Genomic DNA, 16,118 nt, shown 5'->3' with positions numbered 1-16,118 from the left:
GGCGAAAAATGAGGTGGATTTGCACAGGAGTGAGACCTGCAGCAGAGAAACCTGTGTCGCCCTGGTAACAGGAGGAGAAGTACTGAATACCAAATAACCACGCTCTGCACCGCTGCCTGCCCTTGTTGAATACTGGGGCCTTGTAGTCAGTGGGTTGGGTGTAGTTGTCTGCATAGCTTCAAGCAAGCAGGGGCTGTTTGGCTCCCTGCTTGGCTTGCGCCTTTTGCTGAGCACGTGCTCTCCATGGGAGCAGAAAAAGCCAGGCGCTTGCACCTGCGTGTGCCCCTCGTCTGTCCTTGTGTCATGCTCTGATTCTCCAGGCTGCCTTTTTTTAAGTGTGCTGCAGAAAAACAGTGAAATCATTGCATGCAAAGCTGGTTGGATAATACAAGATTTTTTTTTTTTGATTTGATGTTTATACTTAAAAATTGGAGGTTATGGTTGAGCTGAAAAAATATTTTTGGCAAAAAATCTCAAATCTTTTTCATGGAAAAATTATGAACATTTACTTTTCTCTGAAAATCTTGGTTTCATTTTTGCTCTTTGAGCATTAAAAATATTTTTCATATCTTTGATTTAAAAAGTTGGTCAGATTTGAAATGAAAACAATTGTTTTGACACTCATTTTTGGTGTAATTTCTATAGAAAGGGTAGATTTCTCCTGACCTTAATTGCTGTGGCTGTGCATGGGATTGGATACTGTTCGAATGTATTTTGTACATTATCTACCACTCCTTGCTCCTTCTCCTACATATTTGCTTTGGAGCATTTAGGCTTGTTCATTTTATAGAAGTTTCCCTCTACTTCTGTTTTCCTGGCTCTTGTCTCTCTACTTTCCAAAGTAGATCTGCTTAGTCTCTTTGTCTTTTTAATGTTATCACCTTGCCCACCAGAACAAGACTGTGAGAGGAGCTGAAATACAGATATTTAAAGAGCCACTTAAAATTTTTCTCTATCTGTGTTTCTTGATAAATTGTGGTGCACTGAAGATACCCCGCGATGTAATATTAAATATTCCAGTAGCCCATTGCTTGCAAGAAAATACATAATGCTTATAATACTACAGGGTGATAGCCTACTGGAGCCTGATACTAGTTTACAAGATGAAACAGACTGAAAAACAAAACTTTAAAGGAATTTGAGAGAAGTTGTTGCTTTTTATAGTAATGCCCTCTTACTTCCACAGCTTGTCAGCCTAACAGCCTGGCAGAAATGCCAGGTCTGTGGTTTCCTTTTTGCTTCATAGTTAGGTAGGATCATCTCTACAAAACGGTTTATTCATGTATTTCTTCACAATCTGGTAAAAAAAAAAAAAAAAGTCCAATTGTGCTTATAGAGGGACCATCTGTGGCTTGGTCGAGTATTTATATAGTACTGTTTACATTCTCAGTCAGCTTGCTTGGCTTTTTATGAAAACTGCAAATTTAGACTTAAAAAAGCCTGAGGTTGAAGCCTGTCAATCCTGAATGTCATTTAAAATCTTAAATGTCTTTCTGTCTGCAGGTGCAACCTTCCTCCTCTATCCAGTGAATACAGTAAGGATGTTGGATCCAAAACCCAGCTGGTGACTGCAAATCCCAGTATAATTCAGAAAAGGTAGAGAATGTGTTGTTTTTTCTCTGAACAGGGAAAACAAAAAAGAAAATGTTTTCTCTGTATTGTAGATATTAGTGCATCATGTTCTGTTTTTTACAATGAACAATGTTCTGATCCTGGAAAAGATGAAATAAGTAGTAGGTTGCAGTTAGGTGAAATAAATGGAGACTAAAACTCCGATTGATCCTTTCACTGTAAGCAGAGAAACTAATGAAGCCTGGCTTTTTAAAAGTTTTTCTTCTACCATTCTCTCGCTGGTGCTTCCAGCTCCCTCCCTGTGTCTGTATGGCTAGGCGTGCACCAGAACGTGCTTTGGCTAGTTGTGAGCTAGGCGTATGCTGATGGGTGGCCCAAACTTCTCTGCTGGCTGGACAGCTGGCTGCTGGTCCCACAGTGATTTAAGGTACTCTGTTATAATCCCCTTTCCTTTACTACAGATGCTGATAATTTCTGTGAAACTCTTGTTTTCTTGATACTGTGTTTGATATTGGCTTACAGGTTCAAAAGTTATTAGGAGAGGACTGATTGACAGGTTGTGATCATACAAGCCTTGCTTTCTTAGGAAACTGGGATAAAATTTTTTTGTTTATTAGAGTTGGTTGAATTTTTCTAAATGTCAGTAGCTGATGAGAGAGGGGAAGAAACAAACAAACAAAAAATGTCAACGCCATCTCTCTGGTTTTGCCTTGCTGAATTTTAATTGCTATGTTATTTGTTTATCACCTGGGATGTGGTAGGCTGTTCGCAGACAGAATAAAATCTGGTAGTAACCTGCTATGCTCACTGAAAAACGTAGAGAAAAGGCATAAACTGAGTGAATGAACAGGAAATGATTAGGCATGAAAGAAGTGTAATGCAGGTGCTAGGAGATGAAGGATTGTGAAAGGGAAGAAAAGCAGGGGAATAAAATGAATAAAAGAAAGAGAAGAAAGGCACAAAATAGACATGGAAACAGATATTTCTTGATATTTAAATTTAATTGAATGTTTTTCCTCTCTCTCAGAATTTGAAGGGTTCTCTAGTTTTGTGTGTGGAAAAAATGGGTTATATGGTGGTCTTTGACAGAGTGGAAAAGAGAGGGAGAGCAAGAGGGAAATGGAGGAATAATCAACTTCAAGAGCTGATTCCAAGCAGAGGGTGTCTGAACAGGAGAAGGCACAGACAGATGTGCTTGTGGGATAAGAGCAAAGCAAAACAGGCATCATTGGCAGGGCGAAGGGTCGACAGAGGATAGTGCCGGGTGACAAGCGAGAAGAGGGATCTGCTCAGAGCAGTGGGACTGAAGATGGGGAATTTGGAAATTCTGTGGAAAGTATGGAGCTAATGCAGGCATTTAAAAAGTGGGATGAAATGGTCAGAACATCACATCAGGGAAAGAAGATTCATTTGGCTGTGGCATTTTGGATAAAATGAAGAGGAGTAGTGGGAAATATGAAGCTTATGAAGGATGTTACAGTTGTCGAGGCAGAGGATTATTAAACTCAAGGATCTCTCCTTCCCCCCCTACCCCCTTTCAAAGCCTAGAATAGAAAAGGGGTAATTCCAAAGGAGTAATAACTCACTCACTTGCTTACTCACTTAACATTTTTGAACAGAAGAGGAAAAGGGAAAAACATTTCAGTGATGTTAGAGGAAGACTTTGGAGCTAGACTAGAGAGACTATGGAATCATTCAGCAAGGAGGAAAAGATGAGAGTGAGCATATGGTTGAAGAAGCAGATGAAGAGAGTGAGAAGATACTTGCTGTGAGTTGGATCTCGAAGGAGTTGGTGGCGAGGGAAATGCAAAAAGAGCAAGCGAGGAAGGGACGAAAACAGGACAGGAAATGAGCTTGTTTGCAAAATCAGTTTTCACGAGTGGATGATCAACTGTGATACAAGAGCTTTGACGAGAAAGTACTATGGGGTGTGTATGCGTGTATGTTGATTAGATAAGGACATATATGGCCAATTATTGAGACAGAGAACAAATTCATAGTGCTGAAAACTGTCAGAAACCTCCTCTTAGGCTTGGAGCTATTGAGCGATCTGACACTCTGCTTCCTCTGCCTGGTCATAAAGAGTTTTTTTGTTTGTTTGTTTTTTCTGTTTTTGTTTAAGACTTTGTCCAGTTTCTATTTCAGCAAAGAAGCGTGAATTATAGTATTTTATTGACCTTTCCTGTATGCTTTCCAACCTCATTTTTTTTACCTCCTGCAAGTTAAGCTGGAGTCAGACGTGAACATATAAGAGAAAAAGGTGCAAGCTTGGAAGTTAAAATACCAAGAAAGATGACTACTCTCTCAACAAATAATCCATTTCTATGAAAAGAAGCTTTTTAAAGAATTAAGACTGCTTGTAAGTCAGGCGACCACAATATTCAAGGACTTTCAGATTGGTGACTGATACGAATCTGTTTCTAAGCTATAAGTTAACTAGCTTCACATAATGGTATTACTGATTATCATTCTTCCACTCTCCTCATGTCCTTGCTTTAAGTAGGTTGATACTGATGAGGCCTGACATCTCAATTATCTCTCAAGTGTGTTATGGCAGATTTAGTGAATTGGTCCTGCAATACCATTCATCACTTCTAAAAGATTTATCCTTACCAGATAATTTACGATTAGGCATATTGGACAGGACAAGGATTTTTTACCAGGGATGCGGAGGCAATTTTCTGTGATGTTTTAAGACTGGAGTGGTTGCCTTTGGAAAACAAAATTGTTGCCAGTAACTATTGCACAGTGGTATCTGAGCTACCATTGTTTCCTTCTAGACATTCCGTCTAGAGCCAATTTGCAAATGTAACAGGAATACAACAAGGGAGTCAAGATTTTAGTACTTATTGTGTCTGGGAATACATTGACTTTAATGATACCTTTTAAATATTGCCTTTTGCAAACCTCTGAGCAGCAGATAATAATAAAAGAATTAAAGATCAAGTTCCTAAAAGTTCCTACTCAGTTTTCACCAGGAAATATGACTGTGCAGATAGAGCAGTTTTCACTTGTAAAATATTGTGCTCTATTCTCAATTGGGTTTGAAAAGTGATGAGAAATTTCCAACTAGGGTAGAAACTTTGCTTCATATAATACAGGAGTACTGACAATAGAGGCAGTATGATAGAAATTTCCCTGGCAGACTAAGAGGACTTGTGATGAATGCCCTAATTTCTTTTTTTGCCCACGACGTTTCACAAGAGTCTTACTTCAGTTAATATTGGAAGTGACAGTCCTTTGCACCTGTGTAAAACTTCTTTTGCCACTTTACAGCGTGAACTTACTTCCCTGATGAGCCTTGCTTTAAGGATATAATTTGGATTGAAATGACTGTGGGGGTACCACAACCCCCACCCCATCACTTTAATCAAACTGAGGACTGCAAACAGGTTGGCATCCTTGGCATTTCAAGTTCATTCCCCTACCACCCTAGTCAACTTGTCCTTATCTGTAAGGAACTATTTTGTGGGCATTAAACAAATTTGTTTTCTATATAGCTTCTTCCCCGCCCCCTCCAATGACTAGGAGCCAAGACATTGTATCTAGAGTAGATTATTCAGTATTTGTTCTGGGTCTTATATTCTTTCCATGAATAACTGCTACAAGTCACTGCTAGGAAGGAGGCTGCATAGTAGCTAGAACTGTGATGTGAGTATAGCTGTTCTTAGGCTCTATGAAAAATTCAACAAGGCTGTTAGGTAATATCATTTATGACAATTGTTTTTGTATTCTGAGCACTTGTCTGCTACTGTGAAAAGTGACTTGTCAATGGATCACACATGGACACAAAAAGGCTTAAGTAGATAGTAGTGATCTTCGTCAAAATCTTTTGTCATTGATCAAAGTGATACAAAGAGTTGCTATTTACGATGTGGATATTACATGTTTCTGAAGTCACTTACTCTGGGCAACTTAAAGAAGCAAACTCTAGCAAATATATTTTGAATGGTTTCTTACTATCTTCAACAATTTTTGCAAGTATAGCATAATAATGCCCTTTTACCTTCTGTCTAAACTTTTAACTACATCTGGAAACAAATGCTGGGGAGGTTAATAATTTTCCTTTCTAGCTGTCATATCTGCTTACTCTGTCTAACCTATGCAGACATATATCATTGTTAATATGGATATTGTACTCCAGATAGATGGTTTCTATTGAATAGGTTTCAGATCTACTGATGTTTGTTGGTGAGTATTTTATCCACAAGCTGTCTGTGTGTCTGTGGCCTGTGTAGGAATAATCTCATTAGCAAGTGGCATGATGAATATGATAGCATTTTTTAGTTACCATAATTCAGCATTATTAAAACTAGCAAAAGCCCCTGAGGTATGTAACACACACTTACTGATGCTGTCTTTGAGATGTAATCCAATAATCAGTTGAATTGTGTGAATCTTTTCAACTTTCTCCTTTCCAGGGTGCTGCATTTTGTAAGTGTCGATGGTGCCTGAAAGAACATAGTTTGCACCTTAACAAGAGCAGACAGCAGTGCAGCTGCTTGGTGGGCTGCTGCTGTCGTCAGCTCGAGGAGCAGAGCAGATTGTGAACTGGGACATCAGTCACTGCCCTTGCGAGCCTCGCTACACAATGAGTAATGAGATCTGCTGCTTCCCCTGGAGAAACTTCTCCCTGCTTCTACTCTGGCCCAAAGGGAGAGCTCAGACTCCCCTGGTGCCTGAGCCCTCCTTACTGGAAAGTGGACTAGTCCATGGTAGGGGAATAGTGTGGACTAGTGCTGCTCTTCTAGCATGAGAGGAGAGCCCTGGTGCTGAGTGGTGAACTAAGGTGACCTTCCCCACCTTGAGTTCTCCTCTGCAGCAGATGAAGTGCTGTAATCCTGGAGAGGGGAGCTTTGTGCCTGCAGAGCCAAGCTCGGAGGCTGAGCTCTATCATCCCTTTTCAATATCCTCTCGCCTCATCAAATCAATTCACTGGGTTGAGGACTGGGTCATTTCTGTGTGCTTTTAGGGCCTTGGAGGTTGCCATAGTTGGATTCATTATGAAAATTTCTGTGCAATGCCTGCACTGGCTACTGTCAGAGGCAGGATAATGGTGTAGGTGATCCATTTGTTGCTACTGCAGCATTTTTACTACAGTGTGTCTTGTTGCTATGAATACAGAAATAAGTGAGGGATTATTTGAGGTGGTATCGATCACTCTTTGAAGTGTGGATGTTTTTATTTAAGTCTTTAGAGTGGAGTCAGTCAACAGTTGTATAACACTGTTGATGGAAATAGTCTGACTGAAATGTGAAGAACTGGATTTAGGATCAGCTGTTGCACTCTGCAGCTTAGTGTGGACTTCGATCACTGAATCTGAATAATTTTTTTTGCAGTAAATTAATTCACTTTTTGATCTGTGTAAGGTTTGACAATTTTTTTGATACATCCAGTTTCTTTCACTGAAACAGAATGAAGGAATGATACTGAAGAGTAACAAATGCAGTAATTCTGCCCCTTAACCTTTGAAATGTCCATTGAATATCACTGTTGTTTATTAGGTTCCCACGAAATTTGGGTGGGATTAAATTTGCTTCCCAGTTCTCCCTGCATCTTAGTGCATGGTAATAATCTTTCCTGGATCCAGTCCTGAAGACAGCTTTGAGTCCAATTGGCTTAAGCCATTGGGAATAAAAAGACTGAACTGAGGCAGTTATTTAATTTGATAAAAGCTTTCTTGATCTTTGGTTAAACGAATGTACAACACTAAACCCTGTTGCTGGAACTCATGGAAACGGTACATCATAATTTCTCTTATGTCTCCATCTAAAAATGATATATTACTTCTGTAGGTAGTTGCATTTTAATTTGGTCATTGAAAAAGATCAGAAAAGAAAGAAAAAAAACAGTAAAAGAAATATAGAAGGAAAACGCCTTTTGGTCATCTTGCCCTTTCTTTAAGAGCTAGGGGAAGAGAGGATCTTTCCCTCTGAAGTCACATATCCACCATCCTCTAAGCAATTCACATACAGGATTTTCTTTCATTCTTGGTTTCCACTTTTGAATAGACCTCCAATTATTTATTTGGGAAGCACTCCAAAATGATAAGAATGTTTGTTTTCATTCACTTTACAGAACTGCCAGTTATATGTTATTTTACAAGAGTCTGCGAACATCTCTGCCAACTGCAATGGGGTAAAATTTCTGGGAAGCAATTGCAGTTTATTAGCTGATGAATAGAAACATGTGCAGTTGTAACAAAGTCATGCTCTGATTAGGACAGTTTGATGATATTATAGCCATGCATCAAACCAAAGCTCAGTTTGTTCTCACTTTCTGAGAAGCCCTGTTTAAATCAATGGCTTTTATTCTCTCTCCTCCCTCTGTCTCCTTAATTTCCAGTGTGGGCAGGATTATATTCTATTTTGAAGAAAGAAAAGGATTTACAAGGACTTTGTGGTAACAGTAATCTACTTCATATTTTCCCCACATTTTGCAGATGAGATTTGGATGATATTTCCTTTGAGAAGTTGCAGACTTTCCCTGCAAAGTCATACTTTTCAGGGATTTACAAATCCTAAGCTGTGTAGGAAGAGGTATGTGAGACAGGATCTTTTACAGCCTAATCAAACATTCCTAAAGAATTTAATCCATCTGAATTAAGCCCCATATGTACAGCTGCCTCTATTTAAAAGGAGGAAAGATGGAAAAGGTGTGGAGCTGTAAACCAGTTAAAGAAACTTCAGTTCCTATAAACTCTTTGTAAGAATCTACAGGATAGCAAAGTGAAAAGTTATGGACAGTAGTTGTCAAGATCAAGTTTCACCAAACCAAGCTAAATTCTTCTGGTACTGGCCTTACTGATATGGGTGAAGCAGTATGTGTGATATATCCAGAATTCAGTAAGTTTTTTGCCTCTGTCTCGTATGAGATCCATAAGTTATGTGAACACATATTCAAAATCTACTTGGAGAATAGTTACTAGTGGTTCCTTATTATTAATAGTAGTTATTAATTAATTAATTATTAATAGTAGTGGTTCCTATCCCTGGAATGGAATAGGACTCCAGGGAACTCTGTTGTAGATCTGACAGTAGTCACGATGGTGGAATAGAGGCTGCACTGCAAACCTGTAGCCAATGCTAAATAAAGTGGGACTGCAAGCATTTTCGAAACAGTTAAAATTCAAAGTTAAAGTGGAAAAATTAGAGAAACATTCTGAAATAAACTACGCTATTCAGAAGGAGCAAATGTACAATCCTCCACTCAGGGAGGAAAAACCAACTGCATACAAAAAATTTGGGGAGGTATTGGCTAGGTGGCATTTCTGCAGAAGAAAACCATACTGTGTTAGGTCAATGACCGAACATGAATTGTCAATGTCCTACTATTGAGATAATAGCAAACACTCTGTCCTAACCATTCAATTCTTATGTGTTTTTATTGCAGAACTGGAGAGGCATAGGATGCATTATCTTATGCATGCATTTGGATATTTCCTACTTTAAACTGGGATTTTGGTGATAATCATAATTATCTATATCACAAAGGCACTTTAACTGCAAATTTTTGTCTTACCAGAATCACCAGTGCTTGCCCATATATGCTGATATTCATTAACACATTGTCTCACACATTTTCATTTTCTTGGCAAACCATTGAAGGAAAAATGTTGCTTTTTTTTTTTTTTCCTTCCCTCCTGCTGTCTTCTTAAGACCACTGTATTGAAGAGTCTGCCAACACTGCCAAACAGAAAGAAAACAAGCTGTCTGATTTTCCATTATTAGGCTTGTGAAATGGCAGAGTTATATATGTCCTTGAGCAAGTAATTCCTTTAAGTAAGTTAATTTTTTCCTCCTTATATTCCTGCAGTAGGGCTTGTTATGAGAGCTGTCCAATCCTATTGCCAGTATGTGGAATAGTGTACCCGAGTACCTGCTTCATGTTGAAGTATATGAATAATATCTTTGAAGTCTGTGGGTCAACTTGTATACATAAGGTTTTGCTGGATCAAGCAGTTTAGGCTCTTGTATGAGCAACCCTTGTTTGCTCGGGGCCGCATCCCAGAAGATTTCTAAGTGCCTAATCCCTGTTTCAGTAACTAATCTTTCATTGCAGTCTGTGGCTTTGACTCAGATCTTTCTACCACTGTCCCGTCTCTTGGAGCTTTTCAGATATTGATTGGAAAAAACAGGTATCTTTTTTTTTAAATGAAGATACAAGGTTTCCTGCAATCTAAATACTGAGAACACAGAAAGCAACTTCTTTATGGTCTGTCAGATTGTGACATTCCCACCTTTTCAGTTTTTCCCATCTCTAAAAGATAACTTTCGGTTTTAACGGCATCTGCAGCTGTGTGATGCCATAAACTTCGAAGGAAGCCTCCAAATTCAGGAGACAGTCACAGGAGTGTAAGAATTATCCATATGGGCTTAGCTACGGGCCAAAAGCTTTAGGTTAAGCACAGGTGTCACAGAGGCAGAGAGGTTAATTAATGCCTGTCTTCTCATTAAACAGTGGAGGGGATTGCTAGGAATGAGATAATCCAACTGAGAAGGCTGGTGGTTTTATTCCTGTGTTAATCTGTGCTGATTTGTGCAGACTTGCGAGGCTCCAGCGCTGCTGGTGTCCTGCAGAGGCTGCAGGGCTGCACGGCAGGTCCTTCAGGAGTCTGAGCCTGGGCAGCCAGGGAAGCTAGGAAACCTGCTGCTAGGTTGGGCAGCAAGAGCTTGCACTGTAAAAGCCTCCTTGCCATGTTTATTGTTGCACTCTAAACATTGCGGGGGACAAGACCTGGCCAAGCATTTTCAGACAGAATTTGTTACGAGTATGAAAGTATTTGAACTGTTTTTTTTTTTTTTTTTTTTGCTGACATTCTGGTATTGTTTTCACAGACAATTAATGTAATATTGCCATTCACATAATTTCTGGAAGGATTTAATTTTTTATTACCAAAAGCATTTTTTTTGCTCAATGAACATTTTGGGCAATTATTTCAATGAGAATTTCGGTGAAAAGACTTTGATACAAATGTAGAAAATTTTGCATAAAAAAGGAGAATGGATGCATTCTGAGGCAGAACCAGCTTCAAATTTAACTGTTTTACCAGCTCTTTGTGAGCTGTGATTCATGACATCCTTCAGATGTCAGCCTGAAAACAACATGAGTTGCATCACAGAAATCTTAATTTTTCCTCCTTGGCTATAAAAGGCTATAAGGTGTCTGGCTAAGTCCATGAAGCTATTTTGCTTAGATACATGTGTTCTGAATAGATCGAGTTTGCCTTTGCAGCTTCTGTGTTCTCTGCAGTTTTATCTATGTTGCAGTGATAAGGGCTTATGTGAACAGAAGTAGTTTAGAAACTGCTAGCAACGTAGCAAGTATCTCTGCAAGTATCTCAAGCTAAAAACCCACCAGAGAAACAGAGGAAGTACTTGTGCAGATAGCTGAGTATGGAATTCTGTGCAACTAACTGCTCAGGCTAATGTATTTTTAAGTTATCCCAATATAAGAGAATGGGGTAAGAAATATGGGGCTGAATTGGTAGAACCTAGAGTAAAAGCTAAAGGAAATAACCAATGGAGAGAAAATCCACTGTGGAGCCCTTTAGGGGAATAGATTCTCTGCAGGTACAAATCACTGTAGCTCCCACCTCATTACTTTATACCAGCCAAGAACCTGACCCTCATTTTTCTCTCAGCAGGGAGATTTGGCTCTTGTGCTGATGGAGCCTTTGGCTGGACTTGCCTTCCAAGCTGAAAAATCCCAAGGGATGTGGATGGGACAATCTCATCTTCCCAGGCTGCAAGGTGGTCCCAGCAGCCCTCTCTGCCTGCTTTTAGCCCATCAATCCTGGAAGTGTGGCCTGTCCTTTGAGAAAGAAGCGTAAGAAAGTTACTTCATTGGAAAGCATATTAAGAGGATGCCAGTAGCTGGGAGGCAGAAGCTGAGCCATTTGGTGCAGTCTTTAACTGGAAGGTTTTCAGCTCTCCAGTTGGTACCTTTTCTAGGTACCAGAGCTAGTTCTGTTCTAGCCAGCTGGCATGCTAGGTGCTAGCTAGTGCTGAAATCAGAATATCTGTGTGACCCCAAATTGGTTATCTCTGCTAACTAGGTTAGTACCAGTATGTGTAGGCATCTCAGTGCCATCATCACAGACACTTGCTGTGTAGGCTTAGCCAGTGCCTAAGTGCACTTCATTAGCCATGAAGAGAGTCGAATGGACTCCCTAATATGACCCTTAAACAGTCCACTCATAAAGAAGATCCTGCTACATCCGCAGGAAATAGACACATTGCTTGAAATGATTTGCTAACTGCTAGAGTCACCCTAAGCTGGATATGCAATTTAAAAATCTACGAGTTTGAGGTTGTGACTCATAAAATGGTTCTTATAAACAAAAATTGAGCTGATTAGAAGGACAATTGGTTTGAGTCAGAATCTTAAAAAAATTCCTGTATATTTCTTACAGCAGGATACTGCTAAATTGCTAGAAATGAGTCATTCTAAGTGTTAGATAACACTTTTCATGATCAGCCTTTTGGGTATGATAATAGAAATAGAATAATTTTCAGTGAAAGTACACCTACAAGTAGAGTTGAGTTTATTTTGTAGAGAAACACTTTTCCGAATGGAACAAATCCAGTTGTAACAATTGGCATTTGCATTTTGCTGCTTTTTTTGTTTATTGCTGTAGAAATTTTGGGTAGTTGACAGCTGTCAAATTATTGGTTTTGTCCTATTTGTTTAGATAAATGTTTAGCTATAAAGATGCTGGGTAGGCCCTTCCTTCAGATGTAACTCACTACTAGGTCATTTTGTGCATAGGAAGGTTGGTTAATATGGTGTATGCATAAACTGCTGAATGGTTTATTTTTCTTCATACCTCTATAGGGGGATGTAGTTATGTATTTTAGTTCCTCTTCTGGTATGCTTGTAAGAGGGATTAGATTGCTGATCATGGAAGGCTTTCCTCCCAAAGGAAAGCAGGCCAGGCACATAAAGTGGTTTATATATTCTCCCTTCCCTGCTAAGATTTCTGTCTCATCTGGACAATTAGATTGTATTTTCTGTTGCTATGAGAATGGGCAAGTCAATAGTTAAAATTTTTCTTTTTTTTATTATTACTGGTTTACGTTAGCAAAGAGTGCAAGGTCATTTGGATGAACGCTTCCCCCAAGCTCTCTTCACTACTTTCTGAGTGGCAGTATTGGAAATGAGATTGCCATGTCCTGGAGCAGGGGAGTTTGCTTTAAATGTTTATGCTCCTTTCAGGATGAATTTTTAGGCCCCTTCCTTGTGAGACAGTGGTGTACAGGCTAGGGATAGCCCTCACTGACAGGGTGGGTAGGCAGGTATGTGTTGTTCTTGGGAAGGGTGTGAGAGACCCCAAGTTGGGAAATGCTCCAAATACATGGCATCAGCCATCTGACCAGGCAGGGATTCATTCCCCCATGCACTCTGTCTCCCTTCCTTGGCTCCCCCTGGGCCGTGGTGGGCTGGGCTGGGCTGGGGGACACAGCAGTGTGCTTGTACCAGCACTGCAAACCGTTTCCTCAGCCAGGGCCAGCCCAGGCCCTGGGGAAGGCAAGGAAGCTGCAGGGCCAGGCTGCAAGATGGGCTCTTCTGAGAGCTGCATGCAGTGCTGCATGTGCTACGTATGCATGGATGGGGTGCCAGCCTTGAAAGCTGAAGTCATTTCTTCAGCTACAAAATAAGAACTAAACGACTGAGACTTCCCCGACTGTCCCATCAACAGATTGGACTTTTGCAAAAGGCAAAAAGATGGATCTGGCCTGCTCCCAAGAAATGGTAATGGAAGTGAAGGACAAAGAATAACTTGATACGGAGACACAGAGGAGTGCAACAAAGCAATACGGTTTGGCATGACTAGCAGCAGCCTTAGCACTGCCTAAGTGACCTTTTTTTTTTTTTTCTTCTTCTTCCCCTAAGAGCCCTTTGGCCAATGCATAGGCTGGGTTCAGTTTTTTACCTTTTGTTACACTGCTCATATAAACAAGACCTGCTTGCCTTTTGTCACAGGGCAATAAATTAGAGTGGCCTCTCAGCATTTAATGGCATTTTAAAGCAACAAACACCCATTAACACTGACAGAAGCCTTATCTTGAGAACTCCAGAGCAACTTCCACCAAAGTCCACAGGTGCCACTGCTTCATGCACTCCGGCTACTCTGTACATAACATTCACTTTCTCTTGTTTCAGAGTACCCTTGAGTTGCAAGAGAAAACACACAATCATATTGAGACCTCCAAAGAAAAGTGTATGACACCATGGTAGAAAAATTAGGGCTTGAATATGTGGGGAATAATGATGAAATAAGCTCAGGATTCCTTTATTTGAAGTTTGATCAACTAGAATTAGAATAGAAAGATCAGAATGTGTAGACAGCTTGTAATATTGAACCATATTATTAACAGCTGATAAAAGATGGAGTTGTAAGGTGTGTGTATAAAAAAGCAATTTTAACTCAAATAGAGTAATTTTACACTCATTTGACTATGTGAATATACAGTTGTAAGGTTCATTGCAGCATGCTGTTTATGCATTTGAGTAACTTACTTTCTGTACTTCTCACTGAAGCTGGTAGAACCCTTAAGGTTCTGACTCTTTGAGGCAAATTATATGCTAAAAAAAATACCCACTTCACATGAGTGTTGTAGCAATGCACACGTGATTTTTCAAGTGGTTTGAAGTAAAAAGTTGTAGCAACTTTATGAACTTTATGTTCATGAAATCCTAATAATTATTTTTAACTTCATATATGCCACCCTTCTAGTTGGCTTTTCTATTAGGGGTACAGAATCCTTATGCTTTAAAAGGAAATGCATTTTTCAGATTAGAATGTTTCACTATGACTTTCTTACCTCTTTTGATTTACTTTGCATACAAAGATGGCAGACAACACGCCAAATATATATATACACTGGAATTTCTATTTCAGTTGCTTTGTTACATGTTGTGAGGGTGTTGATTCTTGTGTGTGATAGTTAATACTTCTGCTGCTGCTGCCAACAGGATTTTCTTACAAATCAGACTGTTTCTGTGTGGGTTTATGCCCAGAGAGTTGTTTCAGATCATAACAGTGGTGAATATGGACTGTTCTCAAAAATAGTCCAGGCTTAATTTTCTAATGTCATACCTGTTTCATATATGAGATTGGTATTAGTGAGTAATGCTGATGTGAAGCAGAAAATAAAGACAGCTGAGCTTGTCACTTTTTCCATGTCAAGAGCTCATCTTGTGGCTTAAAAGATCATGGCTCATTTATTACTTTCTTCAAAATTTTCTTCCCAATTCTGCTCAAAAAACATCGGCTTGAGTTTCTGTTGTTTTGCACTATGTATAGTAATGTAAACTTATACCAAATGGCTGCATGTACTATCCAACTAAAAGAGTCACTAATCAAATATTACCTTGTCTAACCCTACTTCAGGCAGGAACTTTGCTAAGTCCCGTAGGTAGATTTTACATACTCAAGTCTAAGCAGGTAATTCAGAAATCTCTGCTTAATCTTGGGAGAGTCTGAATGGATGCAGATTTTCATAGCTAAAGTTCCCTGGGTAAGTAAAATGCTGCAAATATATAATCAAAACAGCCACCATCTTGGCAGAATTGAGTTGAAATCTTTTTACAGCTAAGTCTGATCAGGATTCACAGAATCACAGAACGACTGAGGCTGGAAGGGGACTCTGGAAATCGTCTAGTCCAACACCTCTGCTCAAGCAGGGTCAGCTGCAGCAGGTTGCTCGGGGCTGTTGAGTTTTGAATATCTCCAGTGATGGAGACTCTGCAACCTCTTTGGGCAACTCCTTCCAGTGTTTGACCACCCTCACAGTAAAAAATGCTTTTCCTTATATTTAAATGCAATTTCCCGTTTCATATATTAGGTGCTTGTGTCCCTTAAGGTTTAGATTAAGGCTCTTTAGATTAAGAGGTCTGGTTTGATAGGTGTCCTTAGATGTCTGTAGCTGAGAATACTATCAGTAGTTGCTAGAACTTGAGCTGAAGCTCATTGATCTATCCATATCTTCTGTATATTGAGATTTTAACCTCCTTTTTTTCTCCCCCTCTATTCCTACCTACTGCGTCTTTCTTTCTATCCTTGCTCCCATTTTGCCTGCCAACACATATTAAAGTGGCATTCTCTTTTTCACTGATCATTTAGGTCATCTTCTGTTTTAAAGATTTTTAAAGGTGTGTGTATATATATGTGTGTGTGTATATATATATTTAATTTAAATCCAGTCTAATGCATCTAGAAGTACCCGTAGCATTTCTTTCACTTGCTGCCTTATAAAATATTAAAGATTGAGCTGAGGAAGCAGGCTTTGGACCAATGAGCTGGGTAGCATTGCTCTGCTAGATCCTAACCTAGAAGTAAATCAAAACTAACTTGAAAGAATAACTGTCAAAACTGTCAGTGGATAAAGTGAGCACTAGTCAAGGCAAGAGAATGGTAAGAGTTAAGTATCATTTTTTAGCAAGCAAGTGAATGATAAAACAAAAGAAGAATGCTGGGCTGCTTAGTAGCAGCTGAACCATTCAATTTTGAGAGAGTTGGGCCTTAAAACAGAAGATGCAAA

At 39.5% G+C, this 16,118-nt stretch overlaps 1 protein-coding gene across 6 annotated transcripts in view; it reads left to right on the top strand.

Moving 5' to 3' along the window:
- ST8SIA1 (ST8 alpha-N-acetyl-neuraminide alpha-2,8-sialyltransferase 1) overlaps window positions 1–16,118 on the top strand; it is a 207,877-nt gene that overhangs the window by 69,603 nt on the left and 122,156 nt on the right. For all 6 annotated transcript variants that reach the window (XR_010885786.1, XR_010885783.1, XR_010885781.1 and 3 more), the window contains exon 4: window positions 1,504–1,596. Coding sequence is in view for 2 of the 6 variants with exons in the window: in XM_013947145.2 (XP_013802599.2) it covers window positions 1,504–1,596 (93 nt within the window). In the remaining 4 variants the exon portion in view is untranslated. The remainder of the gene's footprint in view (window positions 1–1,503; window positions 1,597–16,118) is intronic.

The sequence above is a fragment of the Apteryx mantelli genome, chromosome 1, assembly GCF_036417845.1.
Source record: "Apteryx mantelli isolate bAptMan1 chromosome 1, bAptMan1.hap1, whole genome shotgun sequence".
Taxonomy (NCBI): Eukaryota; Metazoa; Chordata; class Aves; order Apterygiformes; family Apterygidae; genus Apteryx; species Apteryx mantelli.
The sequence above is the reverse complement of the archived record's forward strand: the minus strand, read 5'-3'. Positions and strand labels throughout refer to the sequence as shown.